The 22,757-nt window shown below is 40.3% G+C and overlaps 2 protein-coding genes across 2 annotated transcripts in view; one reads left to right on the top strand and one right to left on the bottom strand.

Moving 5' to 3' along the window:
- The window catches only part of LOC110519498 (zinc finger protein 397-like), a 48,509-nt gene that overhangs the window by 6,846 nt on the left and 18,906 nt on the right, over positions 1-22,757 (top strand). The gene's annotated exons all lie outside the window — the stretch shown is intronic.
- Positions 8,261-13,684, bottom strand: LOC110515530 (piggyBac transposable element-derived protein 4-like). The gene is made up of 3 exons (XM_036972711.1): positions 13,631-13,684; positions 12,065-12,128; positions 8,261-10,043 (listed from the first exon to the last, which is right to left on the bottom strand). The coding sequence occupies exons 1-3, from the start codon at positions 13,656-13,658 to the stop codon at positions 8,330-8,332; spliced, it is 1,806 nt and encodes a 601-aa protein (XP_036828606.1). The 5' UTR covers positions 13,659-13,684; the 3' UTR covers positions 8,261-8,329.

Raw genomic sequence — 22,757 nt, 5'->3', positions numbered from 1 at the left:
TGCTATGGCTTTTCAACCTCTGCCATAATGTGGATTCAGAGCTATCTACCTAATAGAACTCAGAGGGTTTTTAATGGAAGCTTCTCTAATGTCAAACATATGAAGTGTGATGTACCGCAGGGCAGCTCTCTAGGCCCTCTACTCTTTTCTATTTTTACCAATGGCCTGCCACTGGCATTAAACAAAGTATGTGTGTCCATGTATGCTGATGATTCAACTATATAAGCACCAGTAACCACAGCTAATGAAGTCACTGAAACCCTTAACAAAGAGTTGCAGTCTGTTTTGGAATGCGTGGCCAGTAATAAACTGGTCCTGAACATCTTTAAAACTAAGAACATTGTATTTGGTACAAATCATTCCTTAAGTTATAGACCTCAGCTGAATCTGGTAATGAATTGTGTGGCTGTTGAACAAGTTGAGGAGACTAAATTACTTGGCATTACCTTAGATTGTAAACTGTCATGGTCAAAACATATAGATTCAATGGTTGTAAAGATGGGGAGAGGTCTAGCCATAATAAAGAGATGCTCTGCTTTTTTGACACTACTCTCCACAAAGCAAGTTCTGCAGGCTCTAGTTTAGTCTAATCTTGATTATTGTCCAGTCGTGTGGTCCAGTGCTGCAAGGAAAGACAGAGTAAAGCTGCAGCTGGCCCAGAACAGAGCGGCTGTCACGCCCTGGCCATAGAGAAGCTTTTATTCTCTATTTTGGTTAGGCCAGGGTGTGACTCGGGTGGGAATTCCAGTTTCTTTATTTCTATGTTTTCTATTTCTTTGTTTTTGGCCGGGTATGGTTCCCAATCAGGGACAGCTGTCTATCGTTGTCTCTAATTGGGAATCATACTTAGGCAGCCTTTTTCCACCTGTGTTTTTTGGGTAGTTGTTTTCTGTATAGTTGATTTGTCTTACAGAACTGTTCATTCTTCTCTTTGTTATTTTGTTCTAATGTTTTTTGATTAAATAAAAACCATGAACACTTTACCACGCTGCGCTTTGGTCCATGCCCACCGACGAGAGACATGACAATTGTGTCATGTTTTGTGTTGACCGCAGGAGGGGTAGCTGCTGCTTTTGCAACAGCTAATGGGGATCCTAGTAAAATACCAAATACCAAACTCTGTTGTTCTCTCTGAGCTCAGAAATAAAGAATCTTGGTTTGACTTGGACTCCAGCAGATCCTTATATTATAATATCCACTACAACTCACCCACAGATTGCTGTTTCATGATTGTCTCAATGAAGAGTTCCTCATTCCACTTTCCTGTGGGCTTTTACAAGCCTCCCACTGGTTGAATAAACGTTGTTTCCACGTCAAATTAAAAAAACATCCTTAACATTGATGAACCTTCACTATCTTCATCCCTAAACTAGCAACATTAACTATTGTCTATTGTTATTCTCAATGACATTCCTGGCCTTATGAAATCCTAGCTAAATACAATGTTCCCACCAGTTTTCATGTCTTTGGTTATGCAAACATTTGTTTACTAGATTATATTTCTCATTAAGATGAATATTGTTTTAATTCTGCATGGGTCACGCATTGCTTTGGTCATGTGTTCCCTTATGGGTCAATGATTTTAATTAGAATATAGCAATTATGCTCTCTCCTCAATCACTTACAGTTTCTTTGGAAAGTATTCAGACCCCTTGACTTTTAGGTTTAGGTCATCAATAAAGGGGACATCTTAAATATTACAATGACCCTTTCAAAGACAGACATCCCCCGGACCTCCCCCTATAACTATTTTTAAAAGGGTAAAATTATCTGTTTTCTATAGCATTAAGGTCAGGGCGTGGTGATGCCCACTCCAATACCTGGACTTTGTTGTCCTTAAGCCATTTTGCCACAACTTTGGAAGTATGCTTGGCGTCATTGTCCATTAAGAAGACCCATTTTCGACCAAGCTTCAACTTCCTGACTGATGTCTTGAGATGTTGCTTCAATATATTCACGTACATTTCCTCTCCCATGATGCCATTTAATTTGTGAAGTGCCCCAATCCTTCCTGCAGCGAAGCACCCCCACAACGTGATGCTGCCACCTGTGTGCTTCACGGTGGGGATGGTGTTCTTCGGCTTGCAAGCATCCCCCTTTTTCCTCCAAACATAACGATGATCATTATGTCCAAACAGTTCTATTTTTGTTTCATCAGACCAGAGGACGCCTTCAGGCGTTTGGAAATCACTCCCAAGGATGAACCAGACTTGTGGAGGTCTACCATTTTTTTCTGAGATCTTGGCAGATTTGTATTTATTTTCCCATGATATCAAGTAAAGAGGCACTGAGTTTCAAGGTAGGTCTTGAAATACATTCACAGGTGCTCTTCCAATTGACTCAAATTATGTCAATTAGCCTATCAGAAGCTATGAAAGCTATGACATAATTTTCTGGAATTTTCCAAGGCTGTTTCAAGGCACAGTCAATTTAGTGTATGTAAACATCTGACCCACTGGGATTGTGAAATAATCTGTCTGTAAACAATTGTTGAAAAAATGACTTGTGTCATTAACACAGATGTCCTAACCGACTTGCCAAAACTATAGTTTGTTAACAAGAAATGTGTGGAGTTGTTGAAAAATGAGTTATAATGACTCCAACCTAAGTGTATGTAATCTTTAGCTTCAACTGTAAATACTGTATCCTTCACTATACATTGCATCTTAGCTGCTGTGTTTCAGAAGCATTTCACTACACTCACAATAACATTGATTGATACTGCTGTACTGTTGGACTTCGAAGCACAAGCATTTCACCACACTCACAATAACATCTGCTAACCATGTGTATGTGACCAATAACATCTGCTAACCATGTGTATGTGACCAATAACATCTGCTAACCATGTGTATGTGACCAATAACATCTGCTAACCATGTGTATGTGACCAATAACATCTGCTAACCATGTGTATGTGACCAATAACATCTGCTAACCATGTGTATGTGACCAATAACATCTGCTAACCATGTGTATGTGACCAATAACATCTGCTAACCATGTGTACGTGACCAATAACATCTGATAACCATGTGTACGTGACCAATAACATCTGCTAACCATGTGTATGTGACCAATAACATCTGCTAACCATGTGTATGTGACCAATAACATCTGCTAACCATGTGTACGTGACCAATAACGTCTGCTAACCATGTGTATGTGACCAATAACATCTGCTAACCATGTGTATGTGACCAATAACATCTGCTAACCATGTGTATGTGACCAATAACATCTGCTAACCATGTGTATATGACCAATAACATCTGATAACCATGTGTATGTGACCAATAACATCTGCTAACCATGTGTATATGACCAATAACATCTGCTAACCATGTGTATGTGACCAATAACATCTGCTAACCATGTGTATATGACCAATAACATCTGCTAACCATGTGTATGTGACCAATAACATCTGATAACCATGTGTATGTGACCAATAACATCTGCTAACCATGTGTATGTGACCAATAACATCTGCTAACCATGTGTATTTGACCAATAACATTTGATTTGATTTGATTTCAACAAAACAAATCCATGTGATGATGTTTATTCAATGTGGAAAACGGATTGGATTTATATAAGGTATTTTTATTAATTTTCACACAACTGGCAACCTAAATCCGTTTCAAAGAAATGTAACGAGAAACTGAATGTTGAACTGAGGTCTTTGCCAAGTGGGCTGGTTTGAATACGCGGCAGGTGTTGGTTGGATCAATATCCACATTAGTAGCTAAATTTCCATGCAATTTGCGACAGATTTTCATGTGAATATTCTCAAATCTGCATAAAACAATATACGCATTTTCCCACCGGAAATGTTTGCATCAAACTGGTTTATTGCGGATAAAAGTCTGCGTGATGACGTAGTGCACGGAAAAAATGTTTTCCTATTGAATTCCCATGAACTGAATGAAAAATGCAAGTTCAATGGGTTTCCATTGCATTTTCAACTCTACTGAGGGTTTTGAAAAATCGTTGAGTTATATAGCAAAACTCTTGTCCCGTGCACTGTAGCCAACAGCTCAAAGATACAGTTCTGGTAGGCTACCTACATGATGAGATTATTATGGATAAGAGCGACATTATTTTATTTGTCAAATGGCAACCAAGCATCAATCATCATCATGTCACCAGAAGAAGACCATCAAAATGTATTGGAAAGGAGCATCAAGCTCAACACATGCACTTTCACCACCCTGTGAAGTTCATCATTTATTTAATCTGTAGCCTAATAAACTGCATGGTTTCCCAAGTCGTTGTGGGAGGACCACACAATATATCATCGCATGACTCCAAGTTAAATCAAATCAATATTTGCGCATAAAGGATTAATGCCGCCATTTCTCATTTATACATTTTTACTGACACAAAAAGACCCCACCATGTCAAACGAAGTAACAAATCGTCTGTCGGCATTTAGAAAAGTGTACAGGCATATCCTGTTTCCATCAGCCCGGTCATTACTTTGGAAATGGTTGGATCAATATCCACCTTCATGATATGGATGAAGGTGGTCACATGATTTGGAATGTCTGAGTAGTTCTATCTGATGTCATAATACACTCCTCGGATAATCAAGTGATGTTCACATGTGATGCATTTGCTCCATTGTTTACAAGTTGGAGGCCCACTCTGATGATGTATGTCTTACATAGTGGGACTTTAAATGAAAAGTATGGTGACATCTTAGTGGGGCTTGAAATGAATAGGATTATTAATCATAAACTCCTATAGCAACAATACACTGTGGCTTAGATTTCAAGAAGAGAATGGGCTGATGGGTGGTGGTGCTACTCTATAGGTAAGGCTGTTCAATATGAATGTTCAATACACACAATAGGTTGATCAGTAGCCAGCTAGCTGCTACGTCTTTAGCCGGACAGCTAGCTAACACGGCTAGCTAACACGGCTAGCTAACACGGCTAGCTAACACAGCTCGCTATCAACAAAGTCAAAATGGACTCCAGGCCTGGTGGTGGCAGTAGTGCAAATACAACCACTGTTTACCGGAGCTTCCTGAGTGAAAAATAATTTTGCTATATAAAGAGGGCATGACAAACCCTATTCCCCCTCAGGAGACTGAAAAGGTTTGGCATGGGTCCTCCGATCACAACGCAGGGCCAGACGGATTACCAGGACGTGTACTCCGAGCATGCGCTGACCAACTGGCAACTGTCTTCACTGACATGTTCAACCTCTCCCTGTCTGTAATACCAACATGTTTCAAGCAGACCACCATAGTCCCTGTGCCCAAGAACACCAAGGTAACCTACCTAAATGACTACCGACCCATGTCACTCACGTATGTAGCCATGAAGTGCTTTGAAAGGCTGGTCATCTCTGTGAAGATGGGAGAACCTTCCAGAAGGACAACCACCTCTGCAGCACTCTGCCAGTGTGGCCTTTATGGTAGAGTGGCCAGACAGAAGCCACTCCTCAGTAAAAGGCACATGACAGCCCACTTAGAGTTTGCCAAAAGGCACCCAAAAGATTCTCAGACCATGAGAAACAGGATTCTCTGTTCTGATGAAATCAAGATTGTACAATGGCCTGAATGCCAAGTGTGACGTCTGGAGGAAACCTGGCACCCTCCCTACGGTGAAGCATGGTGGTGGCAGAATTATGCTGTGAGGATGTTTTTCAGCGGCAGGGACTGGAAGACTAGTCACAATTGAGGCAAAGATGAACAGAGAAAAGTACAGAGAGATCCTTGATGAAAACCTGCTCCAGAGATCTCAGGACCTCAAACTGGGGCAAAGGTTCACCTTCCAACAGGACAACGACCCTAAGCACACAGCCAAGATAACACAGGAGTGACTTCAGGACAAGTCTCTGAATGTCCTTGAGTGGCCCAGCCAGAGCCCGGACTTAAACCTGATCGAACATCTCTGGAGAGACCTGAAAATAGCTGTGCAGCAACATTCCCAATCCAACTTGACAGAGTTTGAGAGGATCTGCAGAGAAGAATGGGAGAAGCTACCCAAATACAGGTGTGCCAAGCTTGTGTTGTCATACCCAAGAAGACTTGAGGCTGTAATCACTGCCAAAGGTGCTTCAACAAAGTACAGAGTAAAGGGTCTGAATACTTATGTAAATGTAGTATTTCAGTTCAAATTCCTAAAAACATGTTTTTGCTTTGTCATTATGGGTTATTGTGATGTCATTATGGGTTATTGTGATGTCATTATGGGTTATTGTGATGTCATTATGGGTTATTGTGATGACGGAAAAACTTAATTGAATCCATTTTAGAATAAGGCTGTAACGTAACAAAATCTGGATTTCCGAATGCTGTCCTCTCCAAATTTAGCTGTATTTTATTGGTTGGAATTGTTTTAAGATGGCCATACTGTGGATTATTTAGCTGTTTGATGTTTAATTCTAGGACCCCTTTAGGTATATATATATATATATGTGTAATACCAGTCAAAAGTTTGGACACTTCAAAACCTTAGTCCTTAAAAAAAAAGAAAAATCCAGTTATAAACGTGTTTTCAATGCATTTCTATGGGCAATATTAGTAAAGCCCAAATTCAATATTTAATTTATTTATTTATATATATATACAGTACCAGTCAAAAGTTTGGACACACCTACTCATTCCAGAGATTTTATTTTATACAATCATGTAGTAACAAAAAAAGTGTTAAACAAATCTAAATGTATTTTATGTTTGAGAGTCTTCAAAGTAGCCACCCTTTGCCTTGATGACAGCTTTGCACTCTTGGTAATGTAGAGAAAAGTTAAAATAAAGAAAAACCCTGCAATGAGTTGGTGTGTCCAAACTTCTGACTGGTACTGAATATATATTTATATATATATATTTAAATCAAATATTGAATTTGGGCTTTACTAATATTGCCCATAGAAATGCATTGAAAAACACATTTAATAACTGGAAAAAAATACATATATTTGTTTTACGTAATAAGGTTTTGAAGTGTCTGTCCTATATCTAGGCAATATAAGAAAGCTCAGGTAATATTTTATATTGTTTTACATATATTTAACCCCTTATTTTGGGGGCACAAAACTACCTCCGTACTTCCATGTGTGTGTATAGGTTACCTTCAAACGAGTTCCGATGATCAACATAGAGAACACACTTTCACAACCCTACAACATCCCCAACAAACACCTTCACAACCCTCCCAAACGTCTCTACAACATCCTGACATCTGAAGATATCAGTGGTCACTCTTCATCAAGAGCAGGTATGATGAATCCCTCATCTCAGACATTACAACTAATGTGCTGTGAGATTAAATGCTGTAATGTTGGAGGAAATCAATTGTAACTGTTCATGCAATGGACAAATCTTTCTCTCTCTAGATTACCCTCCATTAGACTCTCCTGGTGCAGGACAGAGTCAGAGTGCTGGTAATTTTCATGTCTACTGATTTCAATGGTCTCAGAAGTGATGCGTAGCACCAGATTTAGCCAACAGCTCATTTACATCTGTCCAAGGGAAGATTTGAGGCCATCTAGATATGTCTCTCTGAGGCCCACCGGAAGTGATGCAACATTTGAGGTTTTGTAGAGAGCTGCTGCTGACACCATGTCCTCTGTTGCTATGGTTACTCTGATCACTTTCTTACTCAGTCTCTCCTTTATTATGTATCTTCTCTGTCTGTCAGCTGACAGACCCTACCAACCAACTGACCTAACCTAACCTTTCAACCTACCTTACCTTATTAAAAACCTCTTTGGGTTACTTTGTGCAATTTCCACCTGAAGACATACCCTAATCTAACTGCCTGTAGCTCTGGCCCAGAAGCAAGGATATGCATAGTCTTGGTACCATTTGAAAGAAAACACTCTGAAGTTTGTGTAAATGTGAATTGAATGCAGGAGAATATAACACCATAGATCTGGTAGAAGAAAATACAAGGAAATAAACATACGTTTTCTGTTTTTATTGTTTTTTGCATCATCTTTCAACTGAAACAAGAACATCCAAACATACAGATAGGATGCTGGGGGTGGTTTGAATGGAGAACATAAGATGGCAACAGTATTTGAAAAAAGTTTCAGAAAGATATCTTCAGGAATGAGTGAGCTACATGCCATTGAGTATATAGTCACCTAGGTGTCCCACACATGTTGCCCAAATGTACCCAAGTGGCCGAATTGGTACAATGATACATTTTGAAGTAAATTACTATATACAAAACACTTGAATGCCATTCTAACATATTTCCCCCCCCCCCCCCCAAAAAATATGAACATTTGAAAAAATGTCAAATAACAAGGGTAACTATTTACGCACATTCAATGTATAATGTACAATATTGTGAAGACCCTCAGTCCTCTACACAATATTGTTCTTCTGATGCCATGCCCAATAGCAGTCTCTTTCTGCTGTAAAGCAGAGGGTTACTGAACAGCTGGTGCAGATAATGGGGCATTTCATGTGACACAGAAAACAATAACGTCTCCCTACTGTGCCCTTTTTGCCCCGAGGCACATTCATGTCTGCAGAGATGAATCTGGGCAGGTGAACACTACTAGTTGGAGCAGAGGGGACAGACGTAGAGGGGACAGAAGGTGCTACAGTGGACTTGCTGTAGCTAGCAAGCTCCTGGATGAGCAGCTCTCTGAAGGCTAGCTGTGAGATGGGGGGCTGTCCACAGCTCTTAGCCATTTCCTTCTGGAGGATGAAGGCATTCACCACAGCAATGTCAATGAAATGATAGAAAAATGTCTTGTACCATTTCATTGTCTTGTGGAGAACATTGTAGTATCCTATCAGCGCATCTGACAGGTCCACACCTCCCATGCTCTTGTTGTAGTCCTTGATGGCTGCAGGAATGGGGACATTTTTGGTGGTCCATGCCCCTGTAGCGTCCTTCACACGCCTGACGACGTGATCACCACTGAAGGACTTGTGGATAGTGGAGCACAGTGCCACCTCTCTGGTGTCCATCCACTTCACAAACAGCAGGCCATCTTCACGGATCCATCTCATGGTACCCCGCTCAGCCTGCTTAGGCATGTCGTTCACCCTGGTTTTCGGAAAGCCCACTCTGTTGGTCTGAATGGTGCCACAGGCCCACATCTCCAGCTTCCTCAGGTCTGTGAACAGGGTAGGGCTTGTGTAAAAGTTATTCACAAACAGTTTGTAGCCCTTCCCTAGCAGCTGAAAATCTAATAACTGCATAACGGAGTCATAGCTAAGTCTCTTACCGGTCGCACAACTGTTCTTCCCCTCATAGATAAAAAAATTGCATGTGTATGCACACGCAGAATCGGCCAAAACAAACAGTTTGTAACCCCATTTAGTCGGTTTGTTATGCATGTAGTGTTTTAGGCCATTTCTGGCCTTTGAGGCTACCATCCTCTCATCTATGGAAAGGTTCTGGGCAGGCTGAAAATAGGTTTTGCAGGCCTCAATGATGTCGAGGTAGAGAGGTTTAATTTTGCAGAGCTTATCAAACCTCGCCGTGCCTCGCTTCGTCTCGTTGTCCTTATCAACTTCTGGGTCACTGATATGAAGCGCCCCTGAGATTGTCAGAAACCTTTTGCATGATATGACAGTGGATGGGAAAGGCAGTTGATAGAGGGGAGCAGTTTTCCAGTAGTCCTTCAGGGTTTTTAGCTTCACAACACCCATGTACATGACCATAGACATGAAACAAAAAAGATCTGACCTGGAAATGGGCTTCCATGTCTCTTTCTTGCCTTCCTGCTTCTTAGCTCCGTACTTATTAGTGTTCAACACCAGGGAATCAACAACTGCCGAGGTGAAAAACAGCTGAAAAAGTTGCATGGGGCTGTACTTAGAGGTCATGGCCAGCTGAGGACCTGGTGGCCTCTTTGGTCTGAAAATTGGAGGCGGTGGGGCCACATCCTCCTCCAGCACAGAGTGCCAACGACCCTCCTCCGCACTGCCAGCAGGTTCCACACTTTCCTTCCTCCGCTTCTTTGTCACCGGCTCCACACCTCTTGATGGCCGGGCAGATGGACCAGCTTCAGTGGGGGATTTGCACCTTGGCAGTATGGGCTCCCAATCAGAATCGCTGGGACTGTGAAATAAAGACACAGATTATATATAGAGTAAGTAAACATCCACTAAGGTGAGGTGTTGTATTTTATCTAAACATGGAATGGACATGTAAAAATATATGTAATATATACAGACACACAGATACACCCACAATGTAGAGCAATGTTTACTTTATACATATGTGTACTTTATATTTCATGTCCTAGTCATATTTTTATATATGGCAAAAAATATATATATATATATATCTCAAACAACTCAAATGAATAATATTTAATATTATTCATTTCAAACAACGTTACTCACCAATCCAACACAGAATCTTCTCCATTTAGAGTGAAAAGAATAGTCACTGTCTGGTCTGACTCATCTTGTAGTAATTCACTCTCACTATCTCTATCAATCTCGTCAATGATATCGTGTAGATCTGTATACTTTGTCTTTGATTTTAAAGATTTACTTGCCATAATTCTTCTCTGAAATGCTGCACGTAACCAGCGTGGCCTCGTAGAGTTTTCAATGGCGAATGGTTGTGTCTATACGCTTGAGTTTCCCACAAACGATAGTCTTCCTGGATAGAACCATCACATGTTGTCGTTTACCTGAGCTCATTGGCTATCTACCCAGCTAGATTTCAAGACGATCAGTGGTCATTGGCCTTTCTCGCTGGCTCAGCTTAAACCCCGATGGCCTAAAAGGGAGGCCTTCGCTGAGAGGGACAAACGGCTGAAACAAACGCAAACTGGAGACTTTAAATCGGAGACACCGTGCTAAGGAGAGGCCAGAGCTGACCGAAGGTCAACGTGTGTGGATTACAAACTCAAAGACACCAGCAATAGTGCTAAGGAAAGCGGATGCCCCACGCTCCTATGTGGTGGACACAGGCTCAGAAGAGGTATGAAGGAACAAAGCACACCTCAGAGCTCTTCCAGATCTACCAGCCACACAGACTGAGGCCACAGAAAATGCACAAAAAGAGGGTGAAGGAGAGAGAATGCTCAGAGCCAAAAGCGCACCCAGAAAGGGATGTGAAGCCACCAGTGGCTGAAAGACTATGTTACGTGGAGAAAACATACTGCTGGGGAACATACCCAGCAAAAAGAGACTGTACCTAAGTTAATGTTCATACTGTGTGATTGAATGCTTTCATACGGTTTCAGGATGGGAATTAGCATGTTAGAGAATAATACTGGTTTCCAAATTGCATTTCAGTTGTGCTTCAGTGGTTATGCATGTTGAGTTCTTGTTCATGGGAGAGGGGAAGATGTAGTAGGATGTCCCTTGGGGGTATCCGTACCTATGTAGGACATGCGAGGGTTAGGTTAATAAACAGGCTGGAGCTAGAACCTCGTTGTCGCGCGTCCTTATTTTAGATCATACTACAGTTTGACCTGTTTCTACAAACTTTTATTGTACTTTAAAAAAACTTTTTGTCTGGACTTTGTGCCCGCACCTTGTGCATTCGGATTACTGGACTAAACGTGCGAACAAAAAGGGTTTTTTTTGGTCATAAAGAGGGACATTATCGAACAAAACAAACATTTATTGTTTAACATGGAGACCTGGGAGTGACACCAGATGATCAGAGGTAAGTGATTAATTTTAATCGCTATTTCTGACGTTTGTGACACCTCTCCTTGGTTGGAAAATGGCTGTATGGTTCTGTGGCTAGGGGCTGACCTAACAATTGTTTGGCGTGCTTTCGCCGTAAAGCCTATTTGAAACAGGACAATATGGCTGGATTTAAAGTGTTGTATAATACTTGTATGTTTGAGGAACTTTAATTATGGGATTTCTGTTGTTTTTAATCTGGCGCCCTGCAATTACACTGGCTGTTGTCGAGGTGGGACGCACTTGTACCAGAGAGGTTAACAAGAAATTTGTGGAGTGGTTGAAAAACGAGTTTTAAGGACTCCAAACTAAGTGTGTGTAAACTTTGACTGTATGTGTGTGTGTGTGTGTGTGTATATATATATAAATAAATATGCAACCATTTAAACAACTGCATTAGCATGAGAAGTAAAAACTTGTTTTACTTACTCAAAACTCTGGTCACTCGCAGAGTCCTCATCCATTCCTTCTGTGTCACTCTGTTGGTCAATTTCTGCAATAATATCATCAAAATGATTATACTTGGACTGAGATTTAACTTTTCCACTCTTAGTAACCATGTTTAACTTTTTCAGACTTGAGAAGTCTGTAGAAGAGAATGAACTGCTGTGAAACGTAAACTACCGTGCATCTGGTTTCCTTTCACCAGAGAATGAACTCTGTTGTGCACAGCTCTAGCACGATGGCTGTTTGTCCTACAAACGGCGTTCACATACTGCTGGAAATCCCAGCTCATTGGCTATCTAGCTAGGTTTCAAAACGATAGGTGGTCATTGGTCCAAGAACCTTCATGGGCTAATTCAGGTCTTGTATAGCCAATACGTAATGTAGAATTATGAAACATGTTTGGTTGCCTTCTAGAGTGTCTGAGGATTGCACAGAAACCGAACTTGACCGTGTTAAGCTATGTTTGATTGCTAACAAAATTTGATTTCAAAAAATTGTTTTGTTAAAAGTTGAAAGAGTCGGAATTCATGCAGAATACTGTTTACAACACGGATCGTGTTAGGATATACATGTCCTTTTGTCAATTAAAATAACATTAAATTTATCATAAATACAGTGTAGACATTGCTAATGTTGTAGCGGAAAATGGCTGATTATCTACATAGAGGCCCATTAATATCTACATAGAGGCCCATTATTATCTACAGAGGCCCATTATGATCTATATAGAGGCCCATTATTATCTACAGAGGCCCATTATGATCTATATAGAGGCCCATTATTATCTACATAGAGGCCCATTATTATCTACATAGAGGCCCATTATTATCTACAGAGGCCCATTATTATCTACACAGAGGCCCATTATTATCTACATAGAAGCCCATTATTATCTACAGAGGCCCATTATTATCTACATAGAGGCCCATTATTATCTACATAGAGGCCCATTATTATCTACAGAGGCCCATTATTATCTACACAGAGGCCCATTATTATCTACATAGAAGCCCATTATTATCTACAGAGGCCCATTATCAGCAACCATCAGTCCTGTGTTCCAATGGCACGTTGTGTTAGCTAATCCAAGTTTATCATTTTAAAATGCGAATCGAACATTAGAAAACGTTTTTGCAATTATTTTAGCACAGCTGAAAACTGTTGTTCTGATTAAAGAAGCAATAAAACTGGCCTCCTGTAGACCAGTTGAGTATCTGGAGCATCAGCACTTGTGGCTTTGATTGTCAATGTTATTTTAATGGACCAAAAAAATGATTTTCTTTCAAAAACAAGGACATTTCTAAGTGACCCCAAACTCTTCAACGGTAGTGTATATATAGAAATACAGGTTTAAAATTTGCACCAATTGATTGGTGAAAAGAACAGGTGGCTAAGTCAAACAAGATTTTTATTAGTTGGGGACAGCCCCACTGGTAAAAGATACTAGTCCATCTTCATGTCAACTAACAGAACTCTGCTGGTTGTCCTGGTAACAGATACCAGTGGGAAGATCTATTATATTTGTTCAAACTAAACTACAGCACTTACTTTGATGAGTCAAATCTGATCCTTTCATCTCTTCTCCTCCTCTCACAGTTCCACTCAGCCCCGTTGTTTTCCTGCAGTCCACCAGCAGCACAGACAACCTCTTCCTACCCAGCAGTAAGGTGCTACCGGGAGAGGCATGACATAGGGGCTCCGGGAGGGAGGAAGGGCTAGAGTTGTCCTGGTAATCATAAAGAGGGGACACAGACACATATAATTATGGAAGCTGATGTCACTGTTGAAAAAGTGCTTTACAGAAGCCCAGACCAGACCCTGAGAGCAAGCTGTACGCAAGACCAAACCAAGCTGTACCATCTGGTGTTCTGATCTGGAGAGACTCTTCTCTACTTCGTCAGCATCAGGATGTTGTTGAGGCTCCCCAGAGGATCCACAATAGTCATGTCTGTCTCCTGTGTGAATGAGAACATCAAAAATATGGTAAACTTATCAACTTCTATTGCAATCACAGAGTCTTACAGGAGGAATGAATACATATCCACTTTAATTGTGTTTTTTATATATTTGTGATCAGTGGTGTAAAGTACTTCAGTAAAAAATACTTTAAAGTACTATTTAAGTAGCTTTCCGGGGAATCTGTACTTTACTATTTTTGACTAATTGTACTTTTACTTCACTACATATATAAAAAAAATGTACTTTTTACTCCATACATTTCCCTGACACCAAAAAGTACTCATCACATTTCGAAGGCTTAGCAGGACAGGAAAATGGTCCAATTCACTCACTAATCAAGAGAACATCCCTGGTAATCATTACTGGCTCTGATCTGGCGGACTCACTAAACACACGTTTCAATTGTAGATTGTCAGAGAGTTGGAGTGTGTCCCTGGCTATCCGTCAATAAAATAAAAACAAACAAGAAAATGGCACCATCTGGTTTGCTTAATATAAGGAATTTGAAATGATTTATATACTTCAGTATATTTTAACTTTTACTCAAGTAGTATTTTACTGTGTGGCTCACTTTTACTTGGCTACTTTTCCCACCACTGTGATGCAAATGTAAAAGGGCCGTTCCACAAAATGGGTGCATTTTGCATCCACTTGATATTTTAAGTAGAAATGCAGTGTATACTATATTTTAAAACCCGGCTATACTAGAATAAGTGCACTTTAATATAGACCACATAGAGAATTCAATAAATCCATTTTTGAAGTTCCAAATACATGTAGCAATGGCAGATTGCCCCTTAATAAACAACTCCTACAGTACTGAACAACATATTCAAGTGTAGAACTTCAGTATAATGCCCCTTTAAAAACAACTGCATAGTTTGTGCCCGTTTTTAAGACAGTACTCACTGGTGGTAATCGGATCTTCAGTCTCATTTTTCACTCCCAAAACGTCTTCCTCTTTTATTGAGATATCCTCCTCTTTTACTCCAAAAGGGTCTTCCTCCTCTTTCAATTTTACGGCATCTTCCTCCTTTTTGATTCTGAAAGCTTCTACCTCTTTTTCCACTTTGACAACCTCGTTCCCATATTCCTCTTTCACTGTAATATCATCCTCTTGTTTCAATGTGATAGCCTCCTTATTCATTCTTCAAGCTTCTTTGCCTCCTTTCACCAGTTTCTTTCTCCGTCTAGATGAGTGAGTTTATGCTCCGGGAGATTAGCCTAGTGCAGTATCAATGTAACACATTTGCTAATTTAACAAGCAAATTACGTTTAAATGAACCAGTAGATATGTAAACAGAATTATGTTGAAAACACTAAGAGTAATATACAGAAGATTGGTCTAAAGAGCTCCAATGTTTCGGTTTTAGGTTTGCTAGCAAAGCACAGCGTGGTTAAATCAGAAGCCTTTTGTCGCGGTTGAAGAAGCCTCCTGTCCCGTCCACTAGATTATACGTCACGTAAGAAGCATCACCTGAAAAATTCATATCGCCATCTGCTGACTGGAGTGGGTAACGCAGACTGGAAAATATGAACTACAATGTTCAGTCTGGCAAGCAATGTCATAAGAAGTCATTTAAAAATAACCAGATGTTATGTTCTTACTTCTTACAGCCAATACTTTCCTCCAGGATTGGCCTGCCTATTAGGCAGGATTAGGTATGTATATAGACTCTCTTTTTTTTCTACTGTGTTATTGACTTGTTAATTGTTTACTCCATGTGTAACTCTGTGTTGTCTGTTCACACTGCTATGCTTTATCTTGGCCAGGTCGCAGTTGTAAATGAGAACTTGTTCTCAACTAGCCTACCTGGTTAAATAAAGGTGAAAAAAATCCATTTAAAAAAGGTGACAGATAGAATAGTGTGGCATACTCTGAGCTAAATTGACAAAGGCTCATTCGCGAACAACACATAACACTTCCTATGGTGGCATATGGGCTATTTAGGCGAGTGTTGGTGTCTCCCATCTCCACAGAGGAACCCTAGATCTCTGTCAGAGTGACCATCAAGTTCTTGGTAACCTCCCAGACCAAGGCCCTTCTCCCCTGATTGCGCAGTTTGGCCACGCGGCCAGCTCTAGGAAGAGCCTTGGTGGTTCCAAACTTTTCCTTTTAAGAACGATGGTAGCCACTGTGTTCTTTGGGAACTTCAATGCGGCATATTTTTTGTTGTTGTCTCCCTTCCCCATATCTGTGCCGGCGCTCTACGGACAATTCCTTCCACTTCATGGCTTGGTTTTTGCTCTGACTTGCGCTGTAAATTATGGGACCTTATATAGACAGGTGTGTGCCTTTCCAAATCATGTCCAATCAACTGAATTTACCACAGGTGGACTCCAATGAAGTTCTAGAAACATCTCAAGGATGATCAATGGAATCAAGATGCACCTGAGCTCAATTTCGATTCTCATAGCAAAGGGTCTGAATACTTATGTAAATAAGTTATTTCTGTTTAAAAATACATATACATTTGTAATACTTTCTAAAGGCACTGTATGTATAAACATATATTTTCCTTTGTTTTCCACTAACCCTATCACCCCTTCCCTAATTGGAGGAAACGATAGCACAACAACTTTCAGGCTTCTATGTCCAGCTTATACGTACCATGTACATTTTACAGACAATGTGTTATACAATAGTTATATTTAGTTTGTTTTTAATCCTATCCTTCAGTTACCCTAAACCTCTCCCATCTATCTCTGAAGACCATCCAGTCCTATCCTTCAGTTACCCTAAACCTCTCCCATCTATCTCTGAAGACCATCCAGTCCTATCCTTCAGTTACCTTAAACCTCTCCCATCTATCTCTGAAGACCATCCAGTCCTATCCTTCGTTACCCTAAACCTCTCCCATCTATCTCTGAAGACCATCCAGTCCTATCCTTCAGTTACCCTAAACCTCTCCCATCTATCTCTGAAGACCATCCAGTCCTATCCTTCAGTTACCCTAAACCTCTCCCATCTATCTCTGAAGACCACCCCATTTGATTTCTATTTGCCATATATTTTTAACTGTGCTGTTTCACAAAAGTTCTTGACCTTTATATTCTCATAGTTGCTAGTAAATTAAAAATAAACATGTTTGTTTAAAGTATTATTATATTATTGTTCAATTGACTATGACTTTTCAAATCCCCCAGTAGTGCTGTCTGCAGAGTTAGCTCCAGGTAAATGTTGCCATTCCTTCACCTGCGACCAAAAACAAGCTACATATGGACAGTACCAAAACAAATTATCTAAAATGATCAAATGATTCTGTCTCTTCGTAGCTAGATCTGCAGAGGTTCATAATTTTCTTTAACCAATTTTGGTCGTTAATTATTATAAATTTTTTTCACCTTTATTTAACAAGGTAGGCAAGTTCTCATTTACAATTGCGACCTGTCCAAGATAAAGCAAAGCAGTTCCACACATACAACAACACAGAGTTACACATGGAGTAAAACAAACATACAGTCAATAATACAGTAGAAGAATAAGTCTATATACAATGTGAGCAAATGAGGTGAGATAAGGAAGGTAAAGGCAAAAAAGGCCTTGGTGGCGAAGTAAATACAATATAGCAAGTAAACCATTGGAATGGTAGATTTGCAGTGGAATAATGTGCAAAGTAGAAATATAAATAATGGGGGTTTTATTATTATTATTATTTTTATCAATTAGTAACCAGAATGTTCTGTCTTTTCTGGTGGATTAAACTGAAATTGCAACCAACTTCCTATGGCTTTCATTGTGCATCTGTAAAACTGTGTGAGGGTTTTAGGTGACAAGCCTGATGTTGAAGAGGCTCTGTTGCACCTTCTTCACCACAGTGTGTTCTTGGGGTCATTTCATTGTGCATCTGTAAAACTGTGTGAGGGTTTTAGGTGCCTCCTGATGTTGAAGAGGCTCTGTTGCACCTTCTTCACCACAGTGTGTTCTTGGGGTCCTTTAATGCTGCAGAAGTGTTTTGGTACCCTTCCCAAGATTTGTGCCTCAACGTAATCCTGTCTCGAAGTTCTACGGACAATTCCTTCGACCTCATGGCTTGGTTTTTGCTCTGACAGTCTCATAGCAAGGGGTCTGAATAATTACTGTTATGTAAATAAGGTATTTCTGTTTTTTATCTTTTAATAAAATAGCTTGGGTGGGCTTGGGCCCCTCTCTCAGTTTCCTGGCCATGGACCCAAAATATCAATGTTTTGTTCCCCGAGCCACTTAGTTATCACTTTTGCCTTATGGCAAGGTGCTCCATCATGCTAGAAAAGGCATTGTTCGTCACCAAACTGTTCCTGGATGGTTGGGAGATGTTGCTCTTGGAGGATGTGTTGGTACCATTCTTTATTCATGGCTGTGTTCTTAGGCAAAACTGTGAGTGAGCCCACTCCCTTGGCTGAGAAGCAACTCACACATGAATGGTCTCAGGATGCTGTACTGTTGGCATGACACAAGACTGATGGTAGCACTCACCTTGTCTTCTCCGGACAAGCTTTTTTCCGGATGCCCCAAACAATCGGAAAGAGGATTCATCAGAGAAAATGACTTTATCCCAGTTCTCAGTAGTCCAATCCCTGTACCTTTTGCAGAATATCAGTCTGTCCCTGATGTTTTTCCTGGAGAGAAGTTGCTTCTTTGCTGCCCTTCTTGACACCAGGCCATCCTCCAAAAGTCTTTGCATCACTGTACGAGCAGATGCCCTCACACCTGCCTGCTACCATTCCTGAGCAAGCTCTGTACTGGTGGTGCCCCGATCCCGCAGCTGAATCAACTTTAGGAGACGGTCCTGGCGCTTGCTGGACTTTCTTGGGCGCCCTGAAGCCTTCTTCACAACAATTGAACCACTCTCCTTGAAGTTCTTGATGATCCGATATATGGTTGTGTCACGACGCTGGCCTGGGGGTAGGTTTATGACAGTCATAAATACCCCCCCCCCCCCCCCTTTTCCTCTCTCTACCCTACTGATGTGACATTTGTAAATCCCTTGGTTAACATAGAGATTCTGGGAACATCAGAAGGTGGGGGGAAATTAACCATATTCTGGTAATCCGACCAGTTGAACATATGTGGTGGTACTTAATGAATATGATGTCAGTTCGGTTGTTATCTGAGACATTCTCATCAATGATAAGATGACATAAACTCTACAGTATAGAATAGCATGTCATATCACTTAATCTGGCATAGCCAAAGACACAACAGTTGATTTAGTTGCAATCTTACTGGCAGCAAAATCCTTGCCTGTGAAGCCCTTTTTGTGCAAAGTAATGATGACAGCACGTGTTTCCTTGCAGGTAACCATGGTTGACAGAGGAAGAACAATGATTCCAAGCACCACCCTCCTTTTGAAGCTTCCAGTCTGTTATTCGAACTCAATCAGCATGACAGAGTGATCTCCAGCCTTGTCCTCGTCAACTCACTCACACCTGTGTTAACGAGAGAATCACTGACATGATGTCAGCTGGTCCTTTTGTGGCAGGGCTGAAATGCAGTGGAAATGTTTTTTGGGGATTCAGTTCATTGCATGGCAAAGAGGGACTTTGCAATTATTTGCAATTCATCTGATCACTCTTCATAACATTCTGGAGTATATGCAAATAGCCATCATACAAACTGAGGCAGCAGACTTTGTGAAAATGTATATTTGTGTCATTCTCCAAACTTTTGGCCACAACTGTACAGTGTTGGTAGGCTACCTACATGATGAGATTATTATGGATAAGAGAGATATTATTTTATTTGTCAAATGACAACCAAGCATCGATCATCATGTCACCAGAATAAGACCATCAAAATGTATTGGAAAGGAGCATCAAGCTCATCACATGTAGTTTCACCACCCTGTGAAGTTCATAACTTATTTCATCTGTAGCCTAATAAACTGCATGGTTTCCCAAGTCATAGTGGGAGGACCAATCAACATATCATCTCATGACTCCACGTTAACTTCGATATGATGGTTATTATATAAATAAAGGAGTTTCCACTGCCTTTTCTCACTCATTCATGTTTACTGACACAAAAAGACCCACCATGTAAAACAAACCAACAAATTCTCTGTCTTCATTTATAAAATTGTAAAAGCATATCCTGTTTCCATCAGCCTGGTCATTACTTTGGAAATGGTTGGATCAATATCCACCTTCATGATATGGATGAAGCCTGATTTGGAATGTCTGAGTAGTTCTATATGATGTCATAATACATTTGATACATTGATACATTTGCTCCATTGTTTCCATGTCAGTTGGTTTCCCACTCTGATGATTTATATCTGACAGAGGGGCTTTAAATGAATAGTATGGTCACATTTTACAGATTGTGGCTCGGTATGTTGATGTAAACTAGTTATTGATAATGTATTTTCCTATTCAGATTATACATCTGCATAGACTCAAACAGTATTTTAAAGTTGATTAAAAATATATATATAAATTGTACACTTCTATTTTCACAATTTGAATTATTATTCATCAAAAACTCCTATAGCAACAATACACTGCAGCTTTGACATCAAGAAGAGAACGGGCTGATGGGTGGTGGTGCTACTCTATAGGTAAGGCTGTCCAATATGAATGTTCAATACACACAATAGGTTGATCAGTAACCAGTTAGCTAGCTGCTACAGTCCAATATGAATGTTCAATACACACAATAGGTTGATCAGTAGCCAGTTAGCTAGCTGCTACAGTCCAATATCAATGTTCAATACACACAGTAGGACTGTTGACCAATATGAATGTTCATAATGAGGGAGAAATAAAGGTGGACTCTCCTGTCAACATGGGACTCCTGCTGCAGGTAGCCATTGAACTGGGTGAATGGAATATGAATGACAGTAGTCTAAACCTATCGCTGTTACATTGAACAGGGTGAATGGAATATGAATGACAGTCATCCAACATGCTGTAGTAGAAATAAGGCCATGCCCATGAAAAACCAAATGGTCCTCCCTCATCTTAAATGGCACTGACCACCACTGTTTGGGTGGTGGACCATTCTTGGTACACATGGGAACTGTTGAGCTGAAAAACCCAGCAGCGTTGCAGTTCTTGACACAAACCGATGCGCCTTTCACCTACTACCATACCCCGTGCAAAGTAACTTAAATATTTTGTCTTCCCCATTTACCCTCTGAATGGCACACATGCACAGTCCATGTCTCATGTCTCAAGGCTTAAAATTCCTTATTTAACCTGACTCCCCCCTTCATCTACACTGACTGAAGTGGATTTAAGTAGTGACATCAATAAGGGATCATAGCTTTAGCCTGGATTCACCTAGTCTTTCTAAGTCATGGAAGGAGCAGCTGTTCTTAATGTTTTGTCTACCCAGTGTAAAGCACTACAGATAATCAAGTGCTATTTGCATGTGATGCATTTGTTCTGTTGTTTACAGGATGATTTGTATCTTATAGAGCGTGGCTTTAAGGGAAAAGTATGGTCACATGTAGATAAAAAAGAATGTGAAAAATGAACAGAGAAAATGTGTATCAACACACTACCTATTCATAGAAGTATTTATTAATCATCTACATATTCATATTAAGCTTCTACGTCTGTGTACAGGAACGTATTATTTGTAAGACGTAAGAGAAAATATATCAGCTTATTGTTAAATTGTTTTGACGTTCTTTCCAATACAATAAGTGTCGTAACTATTGTTTCCAAACTGCGTTACCGACTCCAGTCAGCAGATGGCGATGTGCGACTTTCAGGTGATGCTTCTTGCGTGACGTATAATGGACTGGACGGGACGCTTCTTCAAGAACAACAAGGCGCCAACTCTTACAACCACCTCGGTAGCCTGCTAGACAACATAAAACTGAAAGATTGATTCTTTAGACCATGTTAATGTACATTAACTAATGTCAGTGTTTTAAACGCATTTCAGTTGACGTATCTACTGGTTAACTTTAACCTAATGTGCTTGTTCAATTTGCAAACGTGTTAAAGATTGATACTGAGGTTAGCACTAGGCTAGTCGCTAATGCTAGCTAGCTAGCTAGCTAACATCCCTGACCATGAGCTCACTGAACTACTCCTCCCTTGCTAATGAAGAGGGGGTCTGCTGTTTGGAGAAAGAATCTTTCAGAATGAAAAAGGAGGAAGAGGAGGCTGTTATAGTGAAAGAAGAGAACAAACCTTTTAGAGAGGAAGAGGATGCTGTCTCAATAAAGGTGAAGAAGGAAGACGTTTTGGGAGTGAAAGAGGAGGAGACAGAAGATCCGATTAACACCAGTGAGTACTGTCTTAAAAACAGGGACTATGCCGTTGTTGATCTAATGTGGGGGTTTTAAGGGGCATTCTACTGAAGTTCTACACTTGAATATGTTGTTCAGTACTGTAGGAATTGTTGAAGGGTCGATCTGCCATTGGTTCATATATTTTTGGGACTTTTCAATTAGATGTATTGAATTCTCCATGTGGTCTACATTAAAGTTCTCCTCATCTAATATAACAGGCTTTTAAAATTCAATATTGGTGCATATGTTCTACTTAAAATATAAAAAAGGCACCCATTTTGTGGAACAACCCTTTTACATTTGCATCACAAATATTTTTTGAGGAAATCAAGATGAAAGTGGGCATTTTAGGCTCTTTTTAGACATATTCATGCCTCTTGTAAGTCTCTGTGATTGCAATAGTAGATCATATGTTTACCACCTGTTTGATGTTCTCGTTCACACAGGAGAGAGACATGACTATCGTGGATCCTCTGCGGAGCCTCAAC

This window comes from Oncorhynchus mykiss, unplaced genomic scaffold (genome assembly GCF_013265735.2).
Source record: "Oncorhynchus mykiss isolate Arlee unplaced genomic scaffold, USDA_OmykA_1.1 un_scaffold_190, whole genome shotgun sequence".
NCBI lineage: Eukaryota > Metazoa > Chordata > Actinopteri > Salmoniformes > Salmonidae > Oncorhynchus > Oncorhynchus mykiss.
The sequence above is the reverse complement of the archived record's forward strand: the minus strand, read 5'-3'. Positions and strand labels throughout refer to the sequence as shown.